Consider the following 23,381-nt stretch of genomic DNA (forward strand, 5'->3'; position numbering starts at 1 on the left):
CAAAGGAAGCAATTTCTTCCCTTCCACGGCCTTCTAGAGACATCCAGAAATGGAGTGGATGAGTTGATGGGGGTGGTACTTCAAAGGTGGGGCCAGAAGAAGAACCAGGAATATTGATCAACAGTGGAACTGTCTCCCCCAACCCCAGCAAAAGGAAGAAGGCATCAGGGCACAGCCAGATGTGGGTAGTGTTTGTTTGTGGAATTTTGTTAATTTTTGTTGTTTTATTGTTGTTGATTGTGGTACTGAGGACTGAATTCAGGGACATCCTACTTCTGAGCCTTATTTGCTTATTTATTTAACTTTGAAACAGGGAGGGTCTCCCTAAGTTGTGAAGAGCCTCACTAAATTACTGAGGCTGGCCTCAAACTTTGAGCCTCCTGTCTCATCTTTCCAAGTATTGGAATTACAAGTATACAGCACTATGTCTGGCCACACATACAGTTGTGTGTGCATGTGTGTGTGAGAGAGAGAGAGAGAGCAAGAGAGAGACAGAGAGACAAGAGAGAGAGAGAGAGAGAGAGAGAGAGGGAGAGAGAGAGAGAGAGCGCTCCCAGGGGAATCGTACCTCTGAGCTATACCCCCAGCCCTATTTTATTTTATTTATTTATTTATTTAAACAGGGTCTCACTAAGTTGTAGAGGGCCTCACTAAATTGCTGAGGCTGTCTCAGCCTCTCAAGCTCTGGGAATACAGGTGTGGGCCACCATGCCAGGCAGTATGTGTGTTTGAGGTTGATGCGTGTGTGGTGTGCGTGCGCATGTATGCATATGAGTGTGTGTGTGTGTGTGTGTGTGTGTGTGTGTGTGTGTGTGGAATGATTCTGCTCTGTGGTGCTTGGATAAATGTGTATTCAGGAGGAGCTACAGAGAGCTATGATACCTGAGTGATACCCAACTGAACATATCTCCCTCAAAAAAGCTATGGTGTTTTTGACATTTTCTAACAAGATTCAGCTATTGGAAAGAACTCCACCCACTCCAGCCCCAGAAGCCATGTTGATCTTCTACTCCTCCTAGTCTTTATTTTCCTCTGTCTCCTCCTTTACCTCTTCCTTTTTCTCTCAAATAAATTACACTTGGGATTAGGGCCAGGAGTAAAGATGGGTGATTTGAGTTTGGGAATGCCCCGAGTTTGGGAAGATGTAGGGCCATAGGTACATCGCCAGCCATCAGAGCTCAGAGACACCACGCGCCCCTGTACCTCCTTTCTCATTTTCCCTTTCCTAGGAGAGGCTGGGGAGGGGTCTGTGCCTCTGGGGCTCTGGGGACTGTAGTCCCTGGGGCCATCTGGGAGTGATTAGCCTACAGATTTCAGGTAGCTGCAGCCACACGTGCAGCCCACATGATACCCGCTAATTCCATCCCCACCGCTCTCCAAACAAACAGTGGTGCCCTTTGCAGAGAAAGGAGAAAAAAAAAAAAAAAAAAAACACCTTCCCCAGAGGAGCTGCAGAGAAGGGCAGGCTCAGGATTGTCTCCCAGGCACCAGCCCCCCAACCATCCCAGCCCACCACCATTGAGGAACGACCCGTGGCTGTACTTAGCAAGTGAGAAAAACAGGCAGAAAAAAAAAAAACATTTCTTATCATTGTATATTTAGGTAGCAAGTTCCAGGGGGTTTTCAAAGTTTGGATGTGTTAATAATGATTCCAGTTTGTGGTTTGATTGTTTTCTCAAAACCTGTAAATCCAGGCCAAAAATGTCTAATGACTACAGTCTGAAAGATATATATATATATATATATATATATATATATTCCATCACTCCAAATACATCTGAAGAAGAGTCTCTCTCTCTCTCTCTCTCTCTCTCTCTCTCTCTCTCTCTCTCTCTCTCTCTCTCCTAGAAAGACCACAGAGGGTAGGAAATCCAGAAGGCTCCATGTCTACGTGTCCTACATAGGCATCCATCTGCAGAATACATTTTGAGAGGAGACACAGGGCATTCCATGAACTGGCCAAAGAGTACCACTGTGTGCCTGCGGTAGGCTAAAATCCTACCGTTAGGTATCCATTGCTTTGGCTCTTTTTGGCACCCATTTCAGCAGAGTCTACTTGGTATACAGACAGAGAACACAAATAATAATGTTATGAGCAAGGAGATCATAGCAGAATCAAGGAGATCCAGGTAGCGGTGACAGACACTCACAAAGCACATGCGTGTCCACACACCACATGAAAGGCCCAACAACATACGATAAGAACACCGGGAGGGGAAATGGGTCTCCATTGCTGAGGAGTCCCCAAGTCTTCAGAGAAGGCTCTGCATTTGAATTTTCAATGCCCTCTGTTGAAGACTGGCGGCCTCTTATACTACGAGTACGCTAAGCTTTAACAGCCATTTACTCCATAGTCTGAATAAGGCTCACATCTTTCCCAAGAAAACAGCAGGTGAGGGCAGCTTTGACCTGAGAGAGACACTGCTCCCAGAAGATGATTACAAGGGTACCTCCCTCAGACATGACAGAAGAAATTCAGAAAAATGGAGAGTCAGTCGGGAGTTTTCAGAATCAGAAGAAAAATGAATCTTTCTCCAAACACATTCTTAGTCTCAAAGACAACTTCACCCCACTTCCTGGGTTGATGGTCTCAAAATGAAAGCACCTTGAGCCAAAGTGAATTTGGGGTGGGGCCGCCCAGAAACAGAGGAAGGAGGTAGGTGACTGTCACTCTGTCTCTGCCTTAATCCCATAGCCCTCCTGGCGGAGGCCCACATACTGATCCAAGAGTTGGCTGACACAGGCCTCAAGCCCTGCCAAGCCTGGGATGGTGAACTGCCCCAATGATACTCCCACCCTTGAAGCCCTGCTGTCCTCAGACCCAAGTTCCCAGAGGAGAGTCCCAAGCCGGAGAATGACCCAAGTGTCAGGAAGATCCAAGGCGTCCCGGGACTTCTGCATTAGGCAGAATCCAAGAAGCAATTCCTGAGCTTTGAGAAACTCCACCTTCCTGGGATTCTTCCGGAACCACAGTGTTCAGCCTGCTCAGCATTTGGCCGATGCCGCCCCCTCTTTCCCCAGAAGATGTCTCTGCTCTTGGAAAATCATCTGAAAGCTGTCATCACACTGTGCTGGCTGGCAGATGTCCCCCAAAGAGAGAGGGACGCGTACCACACACTACAAGCATTTCTAGGCTTGGACCAGGATGGGCCAGAGGAGGGCGGAGAAGATGGCTCAGGCAAAGAGCAGCTTAGCATCACCAGGAGGAGGAAGATGGAGGAGGCCGCCAGGGTGCTCAGAATTTGGGGACTGCTCCTTCTTGTCCTTTGTCTGCCCCTCAGAGTATGGGTGGGGCTGTGAGGATGGAAGGCATTTCTCTGTCATCTGTGAGGTCTTTCCAGAAAAGAAGAGGAGGCTCTGGACCAGAGAAACAGGCTCTCAAACAGGCTGAGTCCAGAGGGTCAAACGGGAGACAGGTGGGCAAAGGCTGAATGTGGAGAAGGAGGAGGATGTAAACAGTAGACCCAATGCTGTCCCCTTTGGGTGTTCCAGTATTTAGTAAATCCTCAAGAAACAGCCCAGATTAACCAGGCATGGTAATCCCACGTGCTTGGGAGGCTGAGACAGGAGGTATCGCAGGTTTGTGGCCAGCAGCCTCAGCTACTTAGCGAGGCCTTTTGCAAGTTAGTAAGACTGTGTTTCAAAAATAAATAAAGCCGGGTGTGGTGGCTCATGCTTGTAATCCCCACGCTTGGGAGGCAGAGACAGGAGGATCGTGCAGTTTTTAAGCCAGCCTTGCTGGCTTAAGAGACCCTGTTTCCAAAGAAAAATATAAAATAGGTCTGGGAGTGTAACCCGGAGGTAGAAGGATTTCCAAGAACCCCAGGATCACCAAGAAAGAAAGAATGAAAGAAAGAAAGAAAGAAAGAAAGAAAGAAAGAAAGAAAGAAAGAAAGAAAGGAAGAAAGAAAGAAAGAGGGAAGGAAGGAAGGAAGGAAGGAAGGAAGGAAGGAAGGAAGGAAAAGAAGGAGGAAAAACAAGCTCCAATTGATTTTTTGGGGAAAAAGAATGATTTAATATTTGGCTAACTAAGAAAGCAGTGATGACAGAATGACAGGCAGGCAGGATGGAGAGAACATGACAACTCTTCCCGGTTTCTACTTTCTCTACCCAGAACTCTGCTCTTCCATCTCGAGCACACTGCCATCAGCCCACTTCCTAGTTCCCGCTCCGCTTTGTGGCTGACCATGCCTTGCAAATCTGCAGACACCAGCAGCTACCTTAATGCTGCCTTCAATGCTGCACATGTTTAGCAGGGTTGGGGTTCCGGCTAAAGCTCAGTTGGGGGCTCCCTGCAAGAAACTACAGCCTGGAGAAGTGAGGGGAGACCCCCCCCCACCCTGCCTGCCTTTCCTAAGAGAGATAGCAACCTCAGTCTAATACCACCTTTCCTCCTGGCTGCCCAGGAAAACATCTCACCTTCAGATCTCTCCACTCCTCCAAGAAAGTGAGTATTAAGGGAAAGATTCCATGCCCAGATACTTGAATCCATAGTGATCTTACCTGTCTACTATACTGGTAACTGTTTATCTGTCTCCATTTTGCCCATGGGTATTAAGGCAGATGAGACTAAGATAGTCCTCCTCCACACACCGAAGCTGATCACTTTGTGGGCTTTGGAAGCACCCCAAAGAGAAGTAGAGTCTTGTCAACAGCCGTGCTTAGTGACTATGTTCTGTCAGGCCTTCCCTCCTGGTGCAGTCAGCCTGGAAATGAACGGAGAGAAGCAGATCCCAGCCCTGGCTGGAACTCAGAACAAAACCATTGGCACCGCTTCCTGTGGATGGACACACATTCTATCCTAAAGAAAGTGACAGGGACACTAGGAGACTTTATGGGCCATAATGACTGGGGTCAGGGAACCAAATTAAAAAAAAAAAACTGTCATCTCTCTTTAGTCCAAATTTCATGATCTAGTTTAAAAAAAGAAAAAAACAGAAACAGGGAGAGGTGACATTTAAGAATTCATTCCTCTTTTTACATCAGTGATAGAAAGAGCCTGGGAAGAAGGATGTACCCACAGAAGAAAGAAGAAAAAGAAAAAACATTAGCTTTCCCAGAAACCTCTGATGGGCTTCTGAGGCCAGGAGAGATGGAAGCTGTCCTGTGTCTGCTCCTTGCCTTCGAGGGCTAGGGAATCATAATTAATGCAGCCTGACTTTCTCAGCAGAAAGCAGAAGGTGACAGGCACCTTGAAGTGTCTTTGAAATAAACTATGGCAAAGCAGGAAATCCAGCAGAGGCCGAGTTCCTTGGGGCTCCAAGTCTCTGGGAGCCCCAGCAGGTTTGTTTAAGGAGCCCCTTGTCCTCCTACACCCCCTCCCGCCCCAGCACATTTTGTGATGTCAAAGCTGCTCCCTTGGGGGCCTGGGACCCACAGCATTATGACTTCACTATCGCAGAAGCTCAAACTCTGGGGACTGACCTCAAGACCCAAGCCTTCCCCAAACCCTGGGGTCAGAATGATCTTGGGGGCGGGACAGGGTGCTGCCAACGGAGGCTGGTCCTTCTTTATGCCCCAAGTCTCGCCTACGCCCCCCTCTGAAACCAAAGCAACAGCGCCTACCATGCTTCCCAAAGGACGCTCATCTTAGCTGGGGTGAAACTCTGTGTTGGAGAAAACACCAAGAGAGGCCATCTGCCCCATGGTTTTCTGGGTCCTACTGAGACAGAAAAGGAGATAGAATCAACAGAACACACCTTAATTCCCACAGTTACCTTGGAAACCATTATCCTAAAAGCACATCCTTTTCCCTGGTTTGGCAGGGGACAACGTCCCCAGTTACTGAAGGTCTGAAAATCATCACACGCTCAAATGGGCATGTTAAAGAGAAGACCTGCTTAGTGACCTCCGGAATATCGCTAGAGAACCAATTTTCCCTGAGGGAAACCCAACAAAACTGCCCTGAGGATCTCAGCTCTCTTGATCAGTGTCCCAACACTGAAGGGTAGTGGGAGGGGACGAGGAGGTAGCCATGAGAATTTGCAAACTGCTAAGGAAGCTTCTTGGGGCTGGAGCAAGGTCTCTTGCTTGTCCAAAGTTGCAGCTGTTTGAAGCACCGACTGTATTTTCAAAGCAACTGGGCAAGAGAACTTTAAGCTAAAAAGAGGAAGACTAGAGTGGGCAGTAGGAAAGGACTTGGCCCAGGAAATTCACCACAGGGCATTTTAGGGAAGTGCAGGGCTGCCTAGTACTACCTCTAAGGACGTGTCTTTCGGGGAGACCAAGGCGGAAAAAGCACACTACCTTTGGGGCACAGTCCCTTTGGAATTGGGGGCTCCCAACCCCTTCTCTCCTGGGAGACTCTGTTGCTCCAGACCAGCCAGCTCACCGGGTCTATTGCTTTGGCTTCAGTTCTAGCCCTGGGGCTCCCCCACACACACTGGTTTACAGCCCCCAAGACCTGGTCAAGTCACCTAGATGGCAGAAAGGTAATGTTAACCCACTCACCCAACACCTCCAGACCAGCCCAACCTTCTTTCTCTTGGGGGGGTGGGGTGGGGGGGAGGACAGAAAAGAGAAGAAAACTGAAATCCCAGTCCTGGCCTTTAGTTTTAGGAGGGGTCTGAATTATCCAGCCCTGGGTAACACCCTGCCAGCCTGTCTCCCCAAATAAGGTGCCCATGTAAGGAGACATCGGTTTATAGGGCTGGAAGGCGCGTTGGGAACGTTGCTTAGAGGTCTGGCGCTGAAATGGGGCGTGCACACACATTCCACTCGGGCAAAATGTCCAAAGGTCACCTTTATCCCGATATTTATTACTGCGCACCTACAAAGCAATCCGGTACTTTCTTTTCCCTTCAGCCGTTGCTGTCCAGTTAAAAGCCGGTCCTGAGACTCGGGCTTACCTGCCGCTCCCTTCCAGAGGAGATAATTAAGGAGGATCCCGGAGAGCAGCTGAGAGCCCCGGGCGCGGCACCCAAGTGTCCCTCGAGGGACTGAGATCTTGTGGGATTGCCTTAAGGGGGCCTGCCGGGTGACTTCCAGAAAGCGGGGGTACAAGCTCCACCGGACATCCATAGACCACACGGTGGGCTCCGGGCTGGGGCGCTTGCGGGACGCCCCTGCTCAACCACGCCAAACTCTTCCTAGGATTGTGTCCCTCCCTGTTAAAAGCGCATTGAGGCGCCGTCCCCACTCTTGCTAAGGTATTTGGGGCAGGGAGTTGAGGTCCTCAATTCTCCAGGTAAGGGGAACGCATCTGCCCTCACCCGCACCCCGAGACAGAGACCCGCCTCTCCCTCCAGCGCAGAGTGTTTGCAACTCGCCCCGCGCCAGCTCCGGGCTCAGGCTCCGCTCGCGCGTGTAAGGGGAGGGGGGACTGGCGGCCCCCGCTGGGGAAATTGAGCCCGGCGCCGGCCCGGACGCTGCTAGAGGGAAAAAGGGGGGTATCCTAGACCTCGGTTTCTCAAGGTTCCCCTCCTGGGATCCGCTCGCACCTCCGCGTCTCGGCTCCTGGCGGCAGACCTCCAGGCGCTGGCTTTTAGAACCTGTACCCGCAAGCGGGTCCCGAAAATTGCAAAGGGCCCACGGTCCCCTGCCGCGCTTCTTGACCTTCGCCCTTTCCCTCCCTCATCCCTGCAAGATGGAGGACCCCAGCGCGTTTCGCTTTGGGCAGAATACTTTAGCTAAAACTGGGCCAAACTGCCTCGGTTTCCCGACCTGTCAGCCGAACATCAAGGGCGGATTCCTTTGGATCTCGGCCTTTCTGGCTGAGGTCCCGCGGGCTGGGGACTGGGAACGTCGTCCTGGGCCAGGGAGGAGGAGGGAGAATGGGGGCGACCTGCGAAAGTCAAGTCGAAGCAAGGGGAGCCCATGAGTGGGGTTGGGGGACTGGACATCCGAGGCCGCAGGGGAAAAAAAAAAAGTGGGGGGGGGGGGATTTGAATTAACAGTGCCCAGGCGCCAGGTTGGCCTTGATGTTGGCTCACCGAACAACTTTTGGCACCTGGGGGACAAGAGACCTTCTAGGGGCCTCAGTCTCCCATTTCTGAGCAGAATTAAAAAGCTAGGCATCTCAGGTGCTACACACACACACACACACACACACACACACACACACACACACACACACAATTTCCCTATAGACACACATCTCCCAAGTTTCCCTAACTGCTGTTCAGAGTGGACGCACAGAAGGGGAATATCGCATAGGGATTCCTACAGAGATAAATCTCAGCTCAAAGCAGTGATAGAGTGGAACACACCACCACCAACCACCACCGCCACCCTCCCCCAACCCCACGCCGCCTTCCAAGAGTTTACCCGAAAGTTGAGTTAGTTTCTGAGCTTTTGGCGCCCCCTCTGGATGCAGTTGAGAATTGCAGTCCTTTTTTAAGTAGACTATCAAAAAGATACTAAAACACACACACACACACACACACACACACACACACACACACACTTTTGCATTCGAAGGGCAGAAAATGTATAAAGCACGATGGTTTCATTATTTTAAATGTTGCTTTGCATTATATCTCTTAGTATATAATTGTATTAAAATACACTTAAGAATGCCCGGGTCTATCGACAAACATTTGGCAAAATATTCCAAAATACAGTCGTTTTCAATGCCTTGGTGTAAGTAAACGTGATAAGCACAATAAAATGCAACTAAGTCTCAATTACTTTACTAAAACATCTGCCCGATGGTCTCTGGGTCTCTCCTCTTGAATCAGGTGTCTGCCGATCACACAAATTCCCCCTACCCAAGATATGTCCACACTAAGGGGACTTCTTCCCCCAAGAAAGGACCATGTTGCAGTACACTTTCTGCGAGGAATCACAGAACTTTGACTGTAAGACCGTTGTTTTCAGGTCTCTTAAGCTCTTAAACCGTAGCATATTAGAGGCATCCAGTGCGAAAGGGTTACCTTCGTTTAAAAAGAAAATCCTGTTGAACAGGGTTGTGACTTACTACCTTATCGAAAGTTCTATTTCCTATAAGAAATGTCAACTTTTGAACCAAAAAGAGAGAGAGAGAACGAGATTAAAAAAAAAAACATGCATATAAAACATTCGTTTGAACTTTGTAACAGTGTCTGCAGTTGACAAATTGGAGGGGGGGGGGCTGTCTTTGAGATGTTGCGAACTGACCCACAATATCATTTATTCCGGGCGATTTCTGCGAAAGCCAGAAAAGCGGGTGGGAGAAGAGGTTAAAATTAGGAGATTTTCCACAATCGTGCGTTTACGTAGGATCCTGAAGGCGTGTGACCCGCAGGCGACTAAGATTTTTCTTCTGTTCCAGAGCAGATAACTCTGCACTTACCCAACCTACCTCTCAGAGTTCGAGTAAACACGAGAGTTGTGCTCAAATAACCCTTGAAACCCGGCAGAGACACCTCCACGGCCTCCATCGGAACTCTCACCTGCGTGTGCGGGTCTGAAAGTTCGCGACAAAAGTCAGCAGGACCGGCTCTCCCCCACCACCCACCCTCCGGGAGGAGACTGTAAAGAGGCCGAAGGCGGGCGAGCCGCGCGGCTCAGCCGGAGTGCACCGTTCTTAATTTTAATCGCCGCAGCGCCCGAGTGGAGTTTTACAGTCTAAGTGACCGGCCTCGGCCTCTCGCGGCCCGGGACGGCCACCTTCGCACAGTTCGACCTCCCAGCCTGAACAGTTTGCAAACTTATTTCAAGCTGCAACTCCGACTCTGACCCGCGCAAAGAGCTAAACTGGAAGCAGTAACACTGTCTATCACGGAGGGGCCATCGGCGGTGGGGTAGGGGGTCGGGGGACCAGAGAGGGACTTGTCAGGGTTCAAGGTCGCTGCAGAGCGCCGGACGGGCCGGAGAGCGCAAGCTGGGGCTATCGCATCGCATCGCCCCGGCCTCCGCCGCCGCCGCCGCCTCTAGCCTTCACCCGGACCTAGCTATGTTTTTCATTGATGAACTTTGCACACACACACAAAAAAAAAAAAAAAAAAAAAAAAAAATCGCAGCAGAACCCTGACCAGCCGCGGCAGCCCGGACACACCAGCGCACGTTAATCCACTTAGATGGATCATTACGGAGGGACTGTGAAAATTGAGAGAGAGTTGAGTCACCAAAACACTCGCTTCCAGAGATCATTTCTAAGCACTTTTTGGAGAGCGAGCAGGCTCCGGGTGCAGGGACCGGGCTACGACGCGTTATTATATTAAGGAGCGGCTGGGTGTTTTGTGTTTGTTTTTTTATTTTTCCGAATATTGCAAACTTCAGCTAAGTCCCCGGTACTGCGGAGAAAGCTGTGAAAAGAAATAAGAAATGTCGGGGTGGGAGTAGATCCTAGTCTACACATACACACACACGCGCGCGCACACACGCAAAAGATGGGCGCGCAGACGGCCCCAGCATTCTGACATTCCGAGAGTCCCGCAAACTTACACACTCGGGCGTCCCGGGTCCCCCGCCTTCCCCAAGGCGCCCCCTCCCCCCGCCGACCCTCCACCCTGGGGCCGCGCTCCCTTCCCCTCCCCTCCCCGCCCCTCCAGTCTCGTCACCCAGCCCCGGGCCACAATCCTCCTCCCTCTCCAAAATCGGGTCCAATCAGCCGCTTGCCAGCCCCGGGACTGCGCCGCTGTGATTGGCCAGCCGTCTCTAAGGTGAGGGGGGAGTATTTATTAAAGAGACCCGGGGCTGGGAGTCGGAGAGCCGCGAGCGGAGCTCGGAACTGACGGGGGACTTCGGTGGCGGGGAGACTTGGCCGGCTTCACTCCGGGAACTTTTCTTTGCAAGGAGGCGAAGAGAAAGGGGTGCGAGCGCCCCACTTGGGCTCTTTCTTCCCCTCCTCCTCCTCCTCCTCCTCCTCCTCTCCCTCCTCCTCCTCCACTCCGCTCGGAGCGGGCAGCTGCGGACCGGCCACCCAGCGCCCGGCTCGGTGACCGCCAGCCTCCCCGGAGCCGCCCGCGCCCGCGTCCGCGTCCGGGCCGCCGAGAGGAGAGGAGCGCGCGCCTCGAGCCCGAGCCGCCGCGGCTTCTCGCCTTTCCCGGCCACCCGCCCCCTGCCCCGGGCCCGCGCATGAATCTCCTGGACCCCTTCATGAAGATGACCGACGAGCAGGAGAAGGGCCTGTCCGGCGCCCCCAGCCCCACCATGTCCGAGGACTCGGCGGGCTCGCCCTGCCCCTCGGGCTCGGGCTCCGACACCGAGAACACGCGGCCCCAGGAGAACACGTTCCCCAAAGGCGACCCGGACCTCAAGAAGGAGAGCGAGGAGGACAAGTTCCCCGTGTGCATCCGCGAGGCGGTCAGCCAGGTGCTCAAGGGCTACGACTGGACCCTGGTGCCCATGCCCGTGCGCGTCAACGGCTCCAGCAAGAACAAGCCGCACGTCAAGCGGCCCATGAACGCCTTCATGGTGTGGGCGCAGGCGGCGCGCAGGAAGCTGGCCGACCAGTACCCGCACCTGCACAACGCCGAGCTCAGCAAGACCCTGGGCAAGCTCTGGAGGTAGGGCCCGGCGCCGGGCTGCGGGGGGCGCGGGCCGGGGACTCGGGGTCCCCGCCCCACCCCCCGCGGCGGGGAGTCGCGGTTCCGGGAGCCGGCGGGAGGGGGGCGCGGTGTAACTTTGGCTGGGAGTTTGTCCAAGCTCTTGGGATTGCTCCCGGGGATGGAGGTGGGGGGGTGGGTGAGCGCAAAGGGAACGGGGGGGGGCGGCAAACGAGGACTAGGACACCAGAGGAGGGGGCTGCCAGCCTGCTTGCTTTAAGTTCAATGAGGGAGGAGTGAGGTTGCTTACCCCCCCCAATTGCGCTGTATCCAGCAGCCAGACATCCAAGAAATAGAGGGGGGAGAGGCTGAAACTGGAGCAGCCCCCTGGCAGAAATGGGGTGACGGAGGAAGACTGCTGAGAATGTGGGGGCGAGGAGAGAGGGTGTTTCTTGCAGCCGAAGTGGTTTTTAGAAGTTTTTGGTGTGTGCGTGCAGGGGGTGGGGTGCATAACTCCAGTAGCCACTGCGTTTAGAGCAGCAGCCGGGAGCTATTTCCCTCTCGGTTCCTTCTCCAGCGCTTCCAAATTAGAAGGGAAGGGGAGGAGAGGGGCGGGGACGAGTGATCGCTCCGGTCCGACTCGGAGAGCTGAGACTTTGCTTTGCTTTTATTTATTTATTTATTTATTTTTGAGCCAAGGTATGAGCCGCGGCGCTGGCTGGACCGCGGGGCGCACGGGGGTGGCGGGCGGAGGCGGCCGTGGCGGGGGCCTGACAACTCGCCGAGTTCGCTGACTCCCGGGCTCTTTTTCTCTGCCCCCTCCCTCCGCCCCAGACTGCTCAACGAGAGCGAGAAGCGGCCCTTCGTGGAGGAGGCCGAGCGGCTGCGCGTGCAGCACAAGAAGGACCACCCCGACTACAAGTACCAGCCTCGGCGCAGGAAGTCGGTGAAGAACGGGCAGGCGGAGGCCGAGGAGGCCACGGAGCAGACGCACATCTCCCCCAACGCCATCTTCAAGGCGCTGCAGGCCGACTCGCCCCACTCCTCCTCCGGCATGAGCGAGGTGCACTCCCCCGGCGAACACTCGGGTGAGTCCCTCCCCGGCCCCCAGGCCGAGCCACCCCGAGCCCTGCCTGGCACGGACCCAAGCCCCCGCCTAGGATCCTCTGCTTGGGGACTTTGCACAGCCCCGGGAGAGAAACTCTACCCTACCCTTTGAGCCTGACCCCGCTATCCTTCCTATCCGGGGCCCCAGCAGGCGCGCGTGCACACACTTGCACACACATACACACACACACACAGCACAGCGTGCGCACACACACACACTCAACCACTGTGTCCTTAGAGATTCTTTTTTTTTTTTAATTGCGAAGTAAAATGCCTTTACAGCTTCACACCCCCCCCCCGTTCCCCGGTTTCTTTGCTCCCACCCCAAAGGCACACAGAGCGTTCTTCTACAGGTAGCAATTTGGTCTTCCGGACCCCTGGGCCTCAGACCCTTCCCTGATAAAAGGAGGTGGCCTGGTGTGTACCGGCGGGTTAATGATTCCGGGACTTATCGCCGGTGCAGCGCGCCTGCAGCGCGGTCGCGGGCCCTTAATACGCCCGAGCCACGGGGAGGGTCCCCGGAGGTTCCTAAGACCTGGTCCACGCCGGCACAGCCCTTGTTGATTTTGCCTTCCGTCTTTTTCTTTTATTGCCTGCAGGGCAATCGCAGGGCCCGCCCACCCCACCCACCACCCCTAAAACCGACGTGCAGCCGGGCAAGGCGGACCTGAAGAGAGAGGGGCGCCCCCTGCCCGAGGGGGGCAGACAGCCCCCCATCGACTTCCGCGACGTGGACATCGGCGAGCTGAGCAGCGACGTCATCTCCAACATCGAGACCTTCGACGTCAACGAGTTTGACCAGTACCTGCCGCCCAATGGCCACCCCGGGGTGCCAGCCACGCACGGCCAGGTCACCTACTCCGGCAGCTACGGCATCAGCAGCACCGCGGCCACCTCGGCGGGCGCGGGCCACGTGTGGATGTCCAAGCAGCAGGCGCCGCCGCCCCCGCCGCAGGCCCCCCCAGCCCCGCAGGCGCCCCCGCAGCAGCAGCCGCCGCCCGCGCCCCCGCAGCAGCAGGCAGCGCCCCCACAGCAGCAGCAGGCGCACACGCTGACCACGCTGACCAGCGAGCCCGGGCAGTCCCAGCGAACGCACATCAAGACCGAGCAGCTGAGCCCCAGCCACTACAGCGAGCAGCCGCACTCGCCCCAGCAGATCGCCTACAGCCCCTTCAACCTGCCGCACTACAGCCCCTCCTACCCGCCCATCACCCGCTCGCAGTACGACTACACCGACCACCAGAACTCGGGCTCCTACTACAGCCACGCGGGGGGCCAGGGCTCTGGCCTCTACCCCACCTTCACCTACATGAACCCCGCCCAGCGCCCCATGTACACCCCCATCGCCGACACGTCCGGGGTCCCCACCATCCCGCAGACCCACAGCCCCCAGCACTGGGAACAACCCGTCTACACACAGCTCACCAGACCTTGAGGACCAGAAGGTGGCCGAGATGATCCCTCGCCGGAACCGAAGAAATCAACAACCAACCAGAATTTCCTTGGGACGTTTTTGTTTTTGATATTTTTGTTCTCCTCCTGTTTCTTAAAGACCTGTAAGCTCGAGGCAACTCACGTTCTGAGATGGAGACATTATCTAGCCAAAACGCCTTCCTAACTCGGACACTTTGGCCACAGGGACACGCAGGAGATACTTGGACTAGACGCCTTGGGAGCAAACGTGGAGGACGACAGAATCATGTGACCAATTTGTTCACTCTCTCTGCCTGTTTGGACTATGTAATTATTTTTTAGCAGTAATTAAAAGAAGAAAGTCCTCTGTGAGGAATATTCTCTATTTTAAATATTTTAGTATGTACTGTGTATGATTCATTACCATTTTGAGGGGATTTATACATATTTTTAGATAAAAAATTAAATGCTCTTATTTTTCCAACAGCTAAACTACTCTTAGTTGAACAGTGTGCTCTAGCTTTTCTTGCGACCAGAGTATTTTTGTACAGATTTGCTTTCTCCTACAAAAAAAAGGAAAAAAAAGAAAAAGAAAAAGAAAAAAAAAGCGTGTCTTAATATTAACATTAAAAAAAGCAGAATTGTGTTATGGGATCAGTTTTGGGGGTGAGTTTTGCATAATTCCTCAGGCTGTCTGATTCAAGGAGGAGCTGCCTTAAAAAGAAAAAGAAAAGCCTTATTTTGCAAAGATGAGAATAAGCCAATAGTGTAGAGAAGCATTTGGTAAGCTTTATCATATATGTATATATATATATATATATATATATATATATATATATATATATATATGATAAAATATATATTTTTAAAACAAGACAAAAACACCTTGAGCCTTAAAAAACCAATGCTGCTGGAAATTACTTGCGCTGTATTTGGTGCAGGTCCTCCCGATTTTGCTTTTTTTTCCCTACAGTCTAAAGGCCAGCAAAGGAGCCGGAAATCTGGTAGGGAAATAAATATTTCAGCAGCCATTCAGTACCAGAGCGTACTGCCCCCTGGTTGCCTGCCCAGGGCCCAGCTGGACCACAAATGCTGGAGTCCACAAGCTCAGACTGTCACCTGTTGCCTTTCTGAACACCAGCAGTTGCCCTTCAAAACATTCCACGTGCTAAAATTATTTATTTTGTAAGGAGCGGTTTTAATTAAAAAAAATCTTCCTCCTTTTTTTTTTTTTTTTAAATACTGTCTTTAAAAAGGTTGTTGGAGCCTTCCTCAAAGGGTATGGTCATCTGTTGTTAAATTATGTTCTTAACTGTAACCAGTTTTTTTTTTATTTATCTCTTTAATCTTTTTTATTATTAAAAGCAAGTTTCTTTGGATTCCTCCTCCTGGACTTGTACAAATGCCTTTCTGTTTGTCCTTTTTTTTTTATTTTTTTTTCTTCTTTGTTGTTTTTTTTGTTGTTGTTGTTGTTGTTGTTGTTGAAAACAAACTGGAAACTTAAGTTTCTCTTTTGTACAAATGAGAGATTGCAAATGTAGTAGATCACTGTTCTCTTTGCAGTGTTTTCTGCCACAGACCTTTGGGCTGCCTAAGTGTGTGTGTGTGTGTGTGTGTGTGTGTGTGTGTGTGTGTGTGTGTGTTTTGACACAAAACAATACAAGCATGTGTCATCACGGATATTCCCTTCAAGTCCTCTTGCAGAAAGGACAGAGGGAGGGAATCGGCCCACTGACAGAATCTAATCTTTAATTACGGCTGTGGCTGGAGCGTTTGAGAATTGCTTTAAAAAAAAAAAAAAAGACAGCAGACTTTTTTTATTTAAAGAAAAGATATATTAACAGTTTTAGAAGTCAGTAGAATAAAGTCGTAAAGCACTCATAATATGGCGTCTTTCAATTTCTGTATAAAAGCAGATCTTTTCTTTTAAAAAAAAATACTTCTGTAACTTAAGAAACCTGGCATTTAAATCATATTTTCTCTTTAGGTAAGGTTTGGCTTGTGTTTGTGTTTCGTTTGTTTTGGTCATTTCCCCTCCAAACCTGTTCTCTCTGTGAAACTTAAGCTCCCTCTTTTCTTTCTTTCTTTCTTTCCTTCTTTTTTGTATATTATTGTTTACAATAAATATACATTGCATTAAAAAGAAACTGGCCTTATGGACTTACTTACCTGGTTCTCCTGCTAAAAGGATGAGTTGAGGAATTGGGGTCCAAAGCAACTGTAAAATGGGGATCAGTGCGATGGTTCGATTTCTCAGTGTTCCTTCAGTAGACCTGAGACAGACTACTGAGAAGAAAGCACGACGCCGTAGCCCCCAAATCCATCAGAGCCCCCAAACCCAATGCACACTCCTGTCTTGAGAAGTACCACCCCGCTAGGTGACATAAGTGTGATATGTTAGTTGCCCGCCGTGGCAAAATGCTTGTTGTGGTTTTGACAACCTCTTGCTTCAGGGCGAAAGGTGTTCCCAATGGAGGTCAGAGGGAACAAAGACTGTTAGACCTGAAACCTTAGCTTTTCCAACAGACAGATGCTCCAGGGGTGAGTCCCTGGTCTGAATGCCCTATGTCCAATTTTATGTTATTGTGAACGCATACCAGAGAAACAGGGTTGCCCACTTACCAGGCCGAAGGAGCCAGAGAAAAAGAGGGTCCACAGGGACACCCCCAGGGAAGCCTGTCACAGTAACTCTATAAATAAGCCTGGTCTTTTCTGGTTCCTCTGCTGGAGACAGTGGAAGGAGATGACCTTATTTTTCTGCTCCCTCCAGTTTTAACTCATTTGGAGTAGATGCAAAGCCATCCTAGAAGAAATAAGGACCTAATACTGTTTTCTTTGGCCCCAGTTAGATGGGGAGTTTCCAGGTTCAGAGAAACCTTCAGGTCATTTTTCATTAAACAGATGAAATCACTCCTTTCCTCCCACCGCCTGGAGCCCCCGCCCCCTGCCTCTGGGGGAAGTGTGTGTGTGTGTGTGTGTGTGTGTGTGTGTGTGTGTGTGTGTGTGTGTGTGTGTTGTGAAGGTGAGCTCCTCTCACCACCTCGGGGAGGGCACAGTGCTAGCCCGGGGCTTTTGGGGCTCAGCAGCGTCCAAGTCCTCTGCTATGATCTCACAGTACTTGATTCTGCTTAGAGGATTCCTGGCTTCTGTCCCACACCAGGATCATGGCAACCAGGAACATGGTAGTTATCAAATCGAGGCAGAATTAGTACTTGTACCCGACCTCCTTTGCAAACTCCAAAAAACATTGATTGAGGGCTTGTGATCTGCGGGGGCCTGTGCAAATCCCTCCCTAGCCCTGCAGACAGCAATCTCTGGTCCCTTTTTACGCCAAGACCGCGCTGAGGCCCACACTAACCCTCCCCATCAACACACACAAAAAGTCCTTTTTGAAAGTCTCCCCGGTGTTCACTAATTCTCGTCCACCTTCTTCGCTCTAATCCTTTGGTCTATTAAAATCCACATGCACTTTCCCATCATGACCCCGCCCCCTTCCCTATCAACTCTATACTATTAGCTAGACTACTGTCTCTTTTTTTCTAAAAGAGAGACCTTAGGCAGGTCTTCTTCTTGGAAGTGGAGTGTTTGTTCTACCTGGACATAAACCTGTGAAGGCAATTTGCTTGACTGCCCCATGCCTCAGTTTCTCCTTTGGCTGAGAATGTTTTTGACTGTTCTCACATGCTATTGATTGTTACTAAGGTGACTTGGGGGTCTGGGAATTGACAGCTTCCGACTCTTTCTGTCTGCACAACTGTCCTCATTCATTAGAATTCAGGGAGTGAAACCCAGGAAAAAGGATTTTTTCATTCAGTCCCCAAGTGATCCCCATACACAGTAAAATATAGAGAACACCACATGGTAGGAAGGGAATCCTTTATCACCCGATTATAAAATATTTTGGAGGAATTTTTATTCTAATTCCAGCAACATAGAGCTTATCACCCTGGAACAAGGACACATTGATTGGAAACCTGGAGTCCTCCAATAACAGAAAAAGCTTACATTTAGACTCAAAGCTATTTGGTTTTTTTTTTTTTGTTGTTGTTGTTTTGTTTTGCATGCAAAAATGAAAACTCCTCTTTTTATACTAATGAAAAGGGGATTTTTATAAACAAATGGAAGAAAAACAAGCTCCCTTGAAGCCAGTCCTGTGCTCCATTAAGACAGAACCACACGGGCTAGTTTGAGCTGTGTGCTTAACTTTTCCATTCAGATCCATCCCATCCCTTCTTGCTCTCTGATTTCTAAGATGAGCATTTTAGAAGTGGTGGCGCGCGCTTGTAATCCCAGTACTTGGGAGGCTGAGACAGGAAGATCCGGGTTTGCAGCCAGCCTCAGCTACTTAGGCCCTCTGCAACTTAGTGAGACCCTGTTTCAAAATAAAGAATAATAGCCGGGCGTGGTGGCACACGCTTGTAATCCCCGCGCTTGGGAGGCGGAGACAGGAGGATCACGCAGGTTCGAAGCCAGCGCGCGCGCTGGCTTAGGAGACCCTGTTTCCAAATATAAAATGTAAAAATAGGTCTGGGAGTGTAGCCCGGAGGTAGAAGGGCTTCCAGGAACCCCAGTACCACAAAAAAAAAAAAAGAAGAAGAAGAATAAAAAAAGAAGCACCCCTGTGACATCTTCTGTAATAAGTTGATCAGTGAACAACTGCTATATCCAGTGGTAGGTAGATTATAAAACAAAGAAATCCTGAGCTTCCGCATCCTTTGTACACAGGCTCGTTTTAAGGCCTATATTTAACCTAGTATTTCTTTTTTATTTATGGTATTCTTCTTAAACAGTCCCCTAACCAAAAAAAAAAAAAAAAAATCAAAAGCAGTAGAAACTTCAGGCCTCACAAAACCTGGGTTGGCCCATGATCACGACTCTTGGCCAGCAAACAAGACACTTTTCTATTTGCTCAGAGTCGGTGCTTAATGAATACCTACCTCACATCCTATCCGTGAACCTGAGGGCATTTCCACAGAACCTGCTCTAGAGAACCTCTACCACGGCCTTCTATCACTCCCCTAAGTTTCTTATCGCTCTAAGACTCCCGTGACTTCCTTTCCTCTGGTGACATAATCTTGGAAGCATAACAGGAGCTAAATTAGATCAAGCACACAGAAACCTTACTGACCTATCTCCCACCGCGTTACATCGCGGTCCTCTTTCTGCTCGTGTTATTGTTTTGTTTTGTTTTGTTTTCTTATTCCAACTGTCTGCTGCAGTTTCATGGGGTCTCCGTGGATTATTTTTTAATTGTCTTTTTTATTTTCACTGGTGCATTATTGGAACCATACGCGATGGTGAACTTCAGAGCCATAGAGACAGACGTACACGCACACAGCCTTGGTGAGCCCCCCACACCCCTGACTCCCACCCAGCCCCCTCCCCTTCTCCGTGCCCAACACTGATGTCGCATTGATGCATTTGTGTTTGTGCATCTTACCAGTCCAAGTGTTTACCCCATCAGACCTCCCTCCCACATCTACTCCCCTTCCCTCCAGGGACTCTGGCAGCTAAAGAAGTTTTCTGAACACTGACTGAGTGGGTTCTTCCTCTTTCATCCTTCATAGATCAGATCTGTTTTACTCTGACTGTTTTGGAGAATAATTCTTTGTAGATCAAATACAACATAGTCAGCCAATCTCGGGTGTGCCTTCAGTTAAAACAGCCGCACTAGCCAAGTGTGGTGGTGTACACCTGTAACCCCAGTGCTTGAGAGGCTGAGATAGGAGAATAGCAGGTTCATGGGGCAATTGAGTAGGTAGGGCCCCGGAGAGGTTGGGCACAGAGATGGGGTAGTTAGTCCATTTGGGAATGATTTCAGTGAGAATTTGCTGACACTCTTTTCTTCCTCTCTTTATCTTCCTTTGTTTCTCAGTGACAGTGACCCCATCCAATGCCCTCCTGCTACCTGCAGTTGCCCTGGATTCATCTCTCTACCTCTCCAGGTAGCATGAGTTTCTGTTATCTCACAATCCTTTATTTTTTTTAATTTTTTTTTTTTTTTTTTTTTTTTGGTGTGTGTGTGTGTGGTACTGGGGTTCCTGGAAGCCCTTCTACCTCCGGGCTACACTCCCAGACCTATTTTTATATTTTTATTTGGAAACAGGGTCTCTTAAGCCAGCATAGCTGGCTTTGAACCTGCGCGATCCTCCTGTCTTCGCCTCCCAAGCACGGGGATTACAAAGTGTGCGCCACCACGCCCGGCTCTCACAACCCCTTAAACAGAGACTCCATTAGAAGTCTGGTCTCTAACATGTAAAAGGATCTCTCGGCTCTGCAGAGAATTGGTTCATGCACCTTCAGTTTTATGGAATCAGGAATTAGGAAAACGCCATAAGAGGCCTTTCAACATGGCTGTCCTGCACTTACAAAACCTGTATTTTTTATACAGGATCTTGGCTGTGGAAAATTCCTCCACTGTTTCTAGAATAGTGGGAATGACTGTGAGCTCTGCTTCTGCTATCATGGGATCTTTAATAGTGGGGGGGAAAATCTTATCTCTGTAGTTTCTACACAATGGTTCAGTTCCAATCCAGTGTGGTGTGAGTCTTATCTATCTTCCAAATGATAGCCCTGGCTCTTCACCTACTTGTACAGTTTGCGACTTCTCTTTTAGCTCTGCCCCCTATCAAGCTAAACATTTCCAATATATTTTCCATGACATAGCTCCCCATCTCGTTAACGTTTTCTATTGTGTTTTGGTTCTTTGTTTTGTATTGTTTGTTATCGTGGAAACTGAAACCAGAGGTGCTCTACCACTGAGATACAACCCCAGCCCTTTTTATATTTGTTGACAAGATCCTGCAGAGTTGACCAGGCTGGCCTTGAACTTGCGATCCTCCTGCCTCAATCTTCTGAGTGGCTGGATTACAGACTTGCACCATCATGCCTGGCTTCAAAGTCTGTCATTCTTCTTTGACTGTCTGCGTTTAGTAGTATTCTCAAGTTAGCACACCCAGAATTATTTCCAAGGCTCTGAATATGGCTTGACTAATACGAAATACAAGTAGATTCATCATTTTCCTGTGATCAGAAATTGCACTTCTATTCATTTAAATTAAAATTTTATCAGCTCTTGTAGCAGCCAGATCACCTGGCAAGCAATTTCTCCTATCCTGCAATCCTGTGATTTTTTTTTTAAGCCAATTACTGAGTTTTATGTTTTCTCCTGTTTTTCCTGCGGTGTGACAGATACTCGGTGGAAAGAAAAAAGGAAAGGGGGTCTACATTAAGCCCTTGCTGTCCCAGGCACGGTGGCAGATGTTTTATAAACATGATCTCATTTCGCATGTTTAAGAACCCTCAGAGACAGGTGTCATTAGTAGAGTTTTATAAAGAAGGAAACTGAGGCTTAGAGGTATTAAGCAGTTAACCTAAGGTTACACAACTAGGAAAAGGCACAGGCAACTAACTACCCATACATTCCTCTCACCCCTCAGTTGTTTTTTGTTTGTTTGTTGTTGTTGTTGTTGTTGTTTTCTTTTTGCGGGTCTGGGGATGGAACCCAGGGGCTTTTTACCTCCAAGCTGCACCCCCAGCTCTATTTTTTATTCTTTATTTTGAAACCAGGTCTCACTGAATTGCAAAGGGCCTCACTAAGTAGCTGAGGCTGCCCAAGAATCGCGATCCTCCGGTCTGAGCCTCCCAAATGCTGGGATTACAAGCATGTGCCACCACGCCCGGCTTCACCCCTCAGTTTTAAAAAGAGAATTTGAGATGAATTTTATAACCGGGGATGGAGAATACATGGGGAAATGCAAATCTTACGTGATAAAACATGATACAGGGAATCGCTTAAAGGCAAATTCTGACCATGGGAGACCTCCTCTTATTCCAAAACTCATATGGCTATCTATCCACTTAGAATGAAATCCATTTTTTTTTTTTAACCATATGATTCAACTGCCCTTCTCCAGGGGCTGGCAAACTATGGCCCATGGACCAAAACTGGCCCACCCACTGACTGTTGCAAATAAAGTTTTATTGGAAGAAAACTGCACTCATTAGTCTGCACGTTTTCTATGTGATTCCTTAATGTGATGGCAAAACTGAGTAGTTGGGACACAGACCACAGCTCACAGTGCCTGAAACACCATCTAGCTGGTTCTGTACAGAGTTTGCTGGCCTCGTGCAGGTTTCCCGAAGGCTTGCCCTGTAATCAAAAAATCAATTAACATTCGGTGACTGTCCACCTTGCGCCAGGTAGGAGTTGAGGGTTTCCTTCCTTCTCAGAAAATAAAAGATCCTTTTGCGCTCATTGTTTTTAAGCCCAATAACTTACTTATGGATTCACTAGCATAGTGAGTCATTTTTATTCCCCCAGGTTCTCAGGTAGAAATTTAGTATTTAGGGATTAGAAGGAAAAGGTCACCAACTATCCTGTAATTTAAAAAAATCAATTAAATTAACACTTGATGACTGTTCACTGTACACCAGGTAGAAAATGGGGAGTCCCATGACTCTCAGAAAATAGAGGATCCTTTGCTTATATCCTTTTGTTGTTGTTGTTATTAATGTTATTTTTAAATCTCATTTCAGTAATCAAATGATCCCTCCCAAGAGCTGTCTAAACTAGGTCACTATTAAATCTTCTCTCTCCCTCAAGTCAAGATTTCTGCAAGATGCAAAGCTGTCATGCAGAAGAAGGGTGGTCCTGTCCTTCCCCACGTGGCCAGCTTCCCCTTCTCCTGCCAGCTGGCTGCTGTTTCCTGTGTGCCCCCCAGAGTCACAGGGGATGGGGGAACGGGGGCGAGAAAGAAAGGGACGAGACAGCACACTCTGGGGCCCTGGGCCCTGGTGGGTGGTTAATGACGGTCTCCTGGGTGCAGCAGGCTGGCTGTTTCTGCTGGGACTCTTGCGTGGACTGTTAATCTTGACTTCTTGACTTCACACAAGTCCTGTTTAACTTCCCCACTGCTGAGCATGCTCGCAACACCACCAACCCCTTTCTGCTGGGGTCTCCTTGTCTCTACAGACAAATCTGCTAACCCAAGAAGATGCTACACTTGCTCTCTTCTCTGTCTGCCAAGGGACCCACGCTTGGTCAATGGAGAGATACCCCTTAGCCAAGAGAAGTTTCCACTTCTCCTTTCTCACCCTGGGTACCTAGATTCGAGTCAAGCACCAGTTCTCTCTGCTTCCCCACTGCAAGGGCTCACTGAAAAGCTCTGCTAACTCGCCATCCCAAAGTCCCATTAGCTAGCTTTGGTATGAGTGGGTGACCACCTTACTTCTCCAGTGAAGAGAAGGATCCACTACCTGGCCACGACTCTCCAAAAAGCATCCTTTATGGATTTCCTTTCCCTTCTCATTTCTTCCCATCCCTTATTTTATTATGGGAAAACAACGACAAAAACTAAACAACCAGAACACAAACCTTGCATGTGGAGAAATGCAAAGGTCTTAACGACTCAACTCAGTCTTTGATGTATGTATACATTTGGGCAACCACCA

At 49.7% G+C, this 23,381-nt stretch overlaps 1 protein-coding gene across 1 annotated transcript; it reads left to right on the forward strand.

Moving 5' to 3' along the window:
- Positions 1–10,998: 10,998 nt before the first annotated feature.
- Positions 10,999–13,950, forward strand: SOX9 (SRY-box transcription factor 9; the record flags this gene model as incomplete). Its single annotated transcript, XM_080713426.1, has 3 exons — positions 10,999–11,429; positions 12,243–12,496; positions 13,115–13,950. 3 exons carry the CDS (start codon positions 10,999–11,001, stop codon positions 13,948–13,950), a joined length of 1,521 nt encoding a protein of 506 aa, XP_080569552.1.
- Between the last annotated feature and the right edge of the window lie 9,431 nt (positions 13,951–23,381).

The sequence above is a fragment of the Muscardinus avellanarius genome (assembly GCF_963383645.1).
Source record: "Muscardinus avellanarius genome assembly, chromosome: 16".
Taxonomy (NCBI): Eukaryota; Metazoa; Chordata; class Mammalia; order Rodentia; family Gliridae; genus Muscardinus; species Muscardinus avellanarius.